Source organism: Syzygium oleosum, unplaced genomic scaffold, assembly GCF_021117445.2.
Source record: "Syzygium oleosum isolate NSW1041296 unplaced genomic scaffold, Sole_v2.1 Sole_v2.01, whole genome shotgun sequence".
Taxonomy (NCBI): domain Eukaryota; kingdom Viridiplantae; phylum Streptophyta; class Magnoliopsida; order Myrtales; family Myrtaceae; genus Syzygium; species Syzygium oleosum.
The window spans coordinates 23,117,024-23,124,658 of record NW_026607485.1 but is presented as its reverse complement, the minus strand read 5'-3'; the positions used below and the strand labels follow the sequence as shown (position 1 = coordinate 23,124,658).

Sequence of the window (7,635 nt, the reverse complement as noted above, 5' to 3'; positions counted from 1 at the left end):
CATTCCGGCGTGACTTCCTAATTTTCCGGTGTCCAATTTGGGCTGAATTAAATAATTCAATTTTATTAAACGTAACTCGAGCGTTTCTCAAACTAACGGGTGGCTTGTTGGGGAAATTCGCTTATTCGACCCGTGACTGACACTAAATCGAGTCACGTGCAATTTATTCAGACCGTCACGACTTCGGTTGTCAATAAAATCACGAGGATCAATTACTAGATCCGCGGGGCACGATCGTTTGGTATAGGTTCAGGATCGTTCGTCAATTCATTTCGTGGTCCAGCGGTATCACCCGCGATCCACTACTGTGACAGTGGCGAACTGACCCCTGACTATCCTTAGATCGGCTAACAGTGGCTCAAAATATCACCTCGGCGATTTAATGGTCGAAAGTCAATCCACGATCGAATTTTCTTTAGTCGTACGAATTTAACTCCCCGATTAGCCTTTCCCTAATGGTTAGCATCCCAGGAATGATCAGTTCCGGGCGAGAACTAACTACGAGCACATTCATAAAACTCAGTATTTTATAAATCCCAAATGGACTATTTTTCAGGATGTCACAATTCACGCAAAATGGAATCCCAAATTTTAGATAGACCCAACTGCCCATGATGTCTCTGCAGCATCTTCACGTAATAGTTAAACAGACATTCAAGCTGATAACTGTTACTTCTTCTCTTTGGACAGAAGGAAAACGAATATCCTATTAACATATAAACTAAAATGAAAAACTAAACCACCATAAAAAGTTAAATCCAAGGATGGAACATGATAAACACATTTGTGTCATGCCTAATTTCGAGCCAAAACACGGTAGATATTTGTGCCTCCATCCTCTATCACAGTTGTTTGCAGTAGGATAACTAAGTCAAACACCATTTACACCAAAAAATGATGATTTCAATGCTTTTAATGCAGATAGATATAAACATAATGATGCCCGCACCCTAAGCCCATATCACATAATTCTAGCTTTATCTTAACCAAAGGCTTTTAAAAGCTGGCTGATGCAATACAGAGAGTCAACTGCTTCTGTCCATTGTTCAATAACATCAATGAGTGTAAACACGCAAACGCTTAAATGCCATTCTCCACAATGGAACAGAACTTACTCGTGAAATTCGATCGTTACCATGAATGTCCTTCATGTACAATTACGCAGATGCTCATGATCACGAGAAATAATAAGCTCAGCAGCATCGATTATTTGGAGAAAGCTCTACTAAATAAATGACACCGAGCTTTTGGGTTACTGAAAAACCACTTTTCAATACGGATAGTTTGTTAGATCATGTGGACTCTCTCTCTCTCTCTCTCTCTCTCTCTCTCTCTCTCTCTCTCTCTCTCTCTCTCTCTCTATGTAACTTTTGTATACGGGGGCACCCCCTTGTGTACCTTTCGTGTATAAATTTTCCTTTTAATCTCTCCCCCGCCCTCCCCCTACAAAAAAAAAAAAAAAAGTTACCTGGAAGCACCATTGAAAGAGCTAGATCTAAAACCTCTATACCTGTTGCCCATCCACTAGTCAACTCCTCAAACAAAGCAGCTGAAGATGCAAGAGCAACAGACTGATCGTTCACGGAACCACACGACCCTGCTGAATGTATTGTTCTCAATCTCTCTCTAAACCCCTGGCGCGCTCTAAGCAGTTGCATCTGTGATGGTTGGCATTTGAATGAGCTGTACGCTACACCACTCGCTAGGCAACACAAAATATGCATTGCGCGAAATGACTCTTGATCATTGATATGATTGCCGCAAAGCTCTACTTCAGCATACCAGAAATATAACAGTGGAGCATCATACTGTCGTTCCTGATCAAAAGCAGGTGAAAATTCAGTGGCAAATAATAATTCATGTACTATTTTCTTCGGATAAATAATTCACGCACAAAGAGAGCGAAAATTCTTTCATAAAGTTTCTAGCAATTCCAAAAATAGAAATAGAGACATGCTTCTACCAGAAAGTGGAGCTATAGATTACCCACCAAAAAAAAGGTAAAGAAAAGAGGCAAAATCACAAGACTCGTTTGGCAGACAGGATGGCCAAATCAGCCCTGGACAATGCACTTCAGAATATTAATAAAATTCCAGCGCTTTTCACTGGCATAACCGAGGTGCAAAACAAGTTATGCTCTCAATTTTAAGCAGACACAATGTTCAGAAGATGTAAGGACCTCGGCCCCACCATGCTTCCGCTGCGTCACTCCTTGTGTAATATTGTCCGCTTTGCACACTAAGTCCTCACGAGCAATGCAATCCCCTCGCCATCGGCGAATTCTGCCGGGAGCCGCTCCTTGTCCGAGCCCTCTCTGGCTCCGGCGATCACTCCCTGCTCTGGTCGGACTGGGTCGTCCGCTCCTTGTCCGAGCCCTCTCTGGCTCCGGCGATCACTCCCTGCTCTCGTCGAACTGGGTCGTTACATTCTCCCCTCCTTCGAGCACAGCGTCCTCGCTGTGGCCCCACACGCGGTCGGGAGTCGGCTCTGATACCATTTGTAAGGACCTCGGCCCCACCACGCTTCCGCTGCGCCACTCCTTGTGTAATATTGTCCGCTTTGGACACTAAGTCCTCACGGTTTTAAAACGCGTTACACAAGGGTTAGGGGCCAAACCTTATAAACTCACCAAGATCTCACTCCCTAAGCAATGTGGGACAAGAGCAATGCAATCCCCTCGCCATCCGCGAATTCTGCCGGGAGCCGCTCCTTGTCCGAGCCCTCTCTGGCTCCAGCGATCACTCCCTGCCCTCGTCGGACCGGGTCGTTACAGAAGACCAATAGCACGACTTTCTGATGTAAAAGCATGAGTCAAGCTGCTTTGTTCGGGATCTATATCTGATACTAAAGGAAACTTCAGAAACCACTGGAAGGATGTGGAAGGAGACCGAAACCTTACCGGAAGAAGCGCTTTGGTAGATAACAATGCCATGTCGAACACTTTTCTTGCGAGATCAATATTCCCAGAAACAGCTTCTCTCCGTGCATAAACTCCGCAGAGTAATATATCCTACAACACCAACAAAGCAAAAACCAGTAACACTCGAATACAGTCTTTGGTCAAACCATGAAAATATAAATAGACATACTGTAGACGAGTGGCCCCATAAGAACAGCATGCGCACGGATATCAGGTTCACATCCCTTAGCTTGAGCCATTAGACATCTAAAGCCAATCCTGATTCACGTATTGATTTTCATATTCCAAAACCTTCCACTTTTCTGAAAAGCAAGTACTTGGAAAAGATATTTATGCATAATTTCTTATTACAATGAAAAGCCTGTATACGGGGATTTCAGAAGTCCTAAGACTACCAATCTTGCACCATCAAGTTCTCCTTTAGATTTATTTTTCTTCTCAACAAGTCAAAGATTTCCTAACATTCTATATAAAGCAAGACTGCTGATCTCTGCATAAAAATCGCTTTTTTCCATCCCCATCCAAGGTTTGAGGTCAAAATCCTTAATCCCCTTCCAAACAAGGGAGATGCCACAGATGCACATGATCCTCATAGATTGCTTAGCAAGAAACATGTAATGAGCCTATTCTCTCTTCTCTATTCACTTCAAAATATCGATTATTGATTAGTGCATTATCAAAAGCGTCTAAATGTACACCGGAATTAATACCTGAAGATCCCATTTTAAGAGGCTCTTTGCAAGTACTCGACATGGTGTTCCGGGATAGCTAAGAGAACTCATTTTCGTAACGGAAAGCTCTTCAGCAATGAGTGCTGCTTCTTCCAAGACATAGTGTGACATTCCGAATTTTGGTCCATAGTTGGGATTTATAAAACGTGTAATTCGTCAGTGTGCTTATAGGAAAATCTCGCCCGGGAACTGATCACTCTCGGTTATTATTTTTAAATTAGAGATTTCGCTAGAATCGCACTCGATCGAATTTGGCCGTTATTTAGAGTCCAAACTTTGGTGTCGAATTTCTCGGAGTTCCAGGACGAATTTAATTGGACGGTGTCAATATTATTGTGGCCAGCGTCGCTATTGCCAGGAATATGTGAAAAGTGAATTTTTGACCGGGTGCCGATTTGGACTAGTAAACCTTTCTCGTAGTGTGTTTTGGGTTATTTTCTTTTGGCCTTTTTTTCTATATTATTAATTAAGATTTTCGTGGGCCGTTAGATCGTTTTCGAGCTCGAACGTGGACCGTTGGATCGCGATCATTAGGTTTGACTTTGTGGCTCTCTCTCTCTCTCTCTCTCTCTCTCTCTCTCTCTCTCTCTCTCCGGTCACCTGCCCTGCGCACGTCTATCCCTTCCCCTGTCAGACCCATCTACTCCTCTCTCTTTCCTTCTTTCTCTTTTTCTTCTTCGTTCTTTCTTCTTCTTCTTCCTCCTCCTTCGCCGCTCGATCGTTTCTGCTTCTGCTCGCACCAGCCGACGCCGACCGAGCTCGCCTCCACCCCCGTCGCCGTCGCCGCCGTCGCCCAACCGAGCTGTGCCGCCGCTCGTCGCCCGCGACCGCCGCTCGTCGGCCCTGTCCGCCTGTCGCCGGCCCTGTCCTCGCTGCACGCGAGCAGCAGCTTGCCGTTGCGTCCGCCGCGGTCCGGTGTTGCCCAGCAATCCACCGGCCTGTCCTCCGTCGCCCGGCCGCCCGTGACGCCGCCGTGCCGCCTCCGGCCGCCGCGCGACCCGCTCTCCCCCTGTTTTTTTCTCTTCCCCGGCGCCTTCCCCTGTTTCGACCCCTGGCTTATCCGCCGTCGCGAGCCGCCGTTCCGGCCGCTGCCGCTCCGCCTCCACTACCCAGTCTCTCCCCTCAGCCACCTCCGCTGATCTGCCGCTTTCCCCCCGGCCGCCACCACCTCCCCTTTCCCCTGTTTTTCATCCTCCCCGACGCCTCCCCTGTTTTGGGCTCTCCCCGACGCCGCCTCGACCAACCACCGCGCGCCGCCGTTCCGGTCGCCGCCGCTGCTCCGTCCGTCACCACCCGGCCCCCGGCGACCTTGCCCAGCCACTTGCAGCAGCTGTGCTTGCCAAGACCAGTCCAACCGCCGTCGTTGTCGTCGTCGCCCGAGCGTCCCGAGCCGTGGCCGAGCTCGCCTAGCCGCTGCCCAGCCAGCCCGAGCGTGCCCAGGCAGTGGCCGAACTGCCCTGGGCCGTGGCCGAGCTCCGATCGTCACTGTTCATCCGCCCGTACTGTTCATCCGCCTGTTACTGTTCATCCGGCGTACTGATCATCCGGCCCGTTTACTGTTCATCCGCCTGTTTTGAGCCCGTGCGGGTTTTTCCCGAGCCATATTGAAGTAAGTGACTTTCTAAACCCTATTTAGTACTTTGAGTATTTTATGACTTGTCTCGGGTTTAGAACGGTTAAAGCGTGATTTAATTTAATTATATTATGATATAATTGTGCTAATTGGATTGGATAAAATAATGTGTATGAATCGGGTGATCGTACGTGGCCGACTTGAACGTCGGGTTTGTGGATTGACGTGGCGAATTGTGAATTGGATTGAGTTGTGAATATGGATGGTTTAATGCAATTGGCGTGAAATTGATTGAATTGAATGGCGTGTGCATGCCTGTCGATTATAAGCCCGGATTGATCGGAGGGCTACGGACTTGGGACATGTTGACGGCGGTCCGTGTGAAGGCATGAATGGCCGGTGTGCCAAATGGATGCGGGCTTGAGACGTGTTGACGGTGGCCCGTTAGAGGTGTGTTGGACCGGGACGTATTTACGTCGGCCATTGGAAATTGAGCCCGGATTGATCGGAGGGCTACGGACTTGGGACGTGTTGACGGCGGTCCGTGTGAAAGCATGAATGGCCGGTGTGCCAAGTGGGCCTGAGGCGCAGTGGGCGCAGCAAGGAGAATGGACCCGAGCGCAGGGCGCGGGTCGTGAGAAAGATGTTCGGCCACGCATGCGAATTGAGTGTGAATGAATTGGCTGGTTGAATTAGTTGGATTGATTGAGTGCAAGTGTGGTTGGTGTTTGAGCGATTGTGATGTGTTATTTAATTACTATTATTGTATTATCACGTTGTGATTAACGTGTAGAGTTGGCATGGGCTTGATGACGAGGTAAGTATAATGATGCGAATTTTATATGTTATGGGGTAGATTGCATGTACGACTTGTCTGGGTACGCATTGGCCTACGTGGGGTATAGGGGGTTGCTTATTGAGACTCGTTCTCACGCTTATTATATAACCATTTCAGATCCGCGACCGTGATCGATTCGGAGATGCCGCCAGAGCACCACAGGGATTGAAAGATAGATCATTTACCCTGTCTTTTGAGTACCTTTTGTAGAGGAGATAAGTTTGTCAACCACCGCCCCCTTTTGAAAATTGTGGTTTTAAATTTGGTAGACTGGGTTATCGTTTTGTAATAGTGACTGCTTTATGATGTTAAGCAATTACTGTTGCGTGCTATCTCTTTGTTATTATTTATTGTCTGGGTTAATTAATTTCGCTTCCGCTTGCCTTTATTGTTGGGTGTTTCGTTTGGGTCGGCGACGCGTCCTGGGACGTCGCGTTCAATACGACCGTGGAAGGGGTGTCGCGAGCCCGTTGAGGTTCGGAGCGTGACACATAGTTTCTCGAAAAAGCAGTGAGACAAAGTAGGATAGCATTCCGCAGAAAAGTCATCATGGGGCCCTTTCCAGAAATGTCATTGTTGCAGCTTAGAAGGTTCCATACTGCAACTGTTTGAAGTACTGTCCACTTTCTTTAATGTATTGTGGACTCTTCTAAACCAATGTAATAAAGCACCAGGCAATTCTTCAAGGCTCAGGATTTTCTCCAACCAGCTTGAGTTGTTTGTGCAAATCCTAAGACAGAGCCAGTATTATTATGAAGTGACAACATAATGAATGCATGCAAAGGTGCTATCACTCATCCAAATGTATGGCAAAGACAAAAGATGATCGACACAGTATCGCTACACCACTCAAAATTAAGCAAAGAACTTGAATTTGATTCTAAAAAGCTAGAGATCAGCACATGTTTGAGATGCCGCATACCCCAAATTCCTAATGAAGTAGAAAAGGTAATCAAGTTTCAACAGAAAAGCCCATGATTCTACATGATAAGCAACCGGTTGGTATGAATTTATGTATTAGAAGGAGGTTTCCACTGATAAAAAAGCCAGTTCGACTAAAGAATCATCTTCCATTTCAATTGAATATGAATCCAAATAAAGATAAATCAAGCCATGTCATAAACACAAAAGCTAGCATCCTCAGAAAACTAGACTTCAGCTATGTTCTAATCAAATACAGTCAAATTAATTTCTCTAACTATGATCCCTACTTTTCTTATTTGTGAACAGAGTTGCATCCGTTACTAAAATCAGTTAGCATCAGGAGCACCTTGCTGCCTAAACATACCGATGTCTCTGTTTCGATATCTAATATAGCCAAATCAGTTACACATCAAACAACTACCAAGAATTTCAACGGATGCCCTGAAGATCATCCGAACTTCCTGCACAAGGATTGACAGACTACTGCCCAATCTTTAATCACATGGGAGCTCCTACAAGTTCTTAAGCATCCTCTGAATGAGAAGTACTGAATTGGTTGAAAAATGCCAAGGGATGCACTAAAGTGGACATGACATTTCCAAATATGACCCAAATGACCAACCCCAAGCAATGATCTCGTTCAACGCAT

The 7,635-nt window shown here is 46.2% G+C and overlaps 1 protein-coding gene across 1 annotated transcript; it reads right to left on the bottom strand.

Annotated features, from left to right (window-relative positions):
* Positions 1-1,025: 1,025 nt before the first annotated feature.
* LOC130137323 (uncharacterized) lies at positions 1,026-3,762 on the bottom strand. The gene is made up of 4 exons (XM_056308110.1): positions 3,631-3,762; positions 2,900-3,010; positions 1,399-1,658; positions 1,026-1,035 (listed from the first exon to the last, which is right to left on the bottom strand). The coding sequence occupies exons 1-4, from the start codon at positions 3,760-3,762 to the stop codon at positions 1,026-1,028; spliced, it is 513 nt and encodes a 170-aa protein (XP_056164085.1).
* Between the last annotated feature and the right edge of the window lie 3,873 nt (positions 3,763-7,635).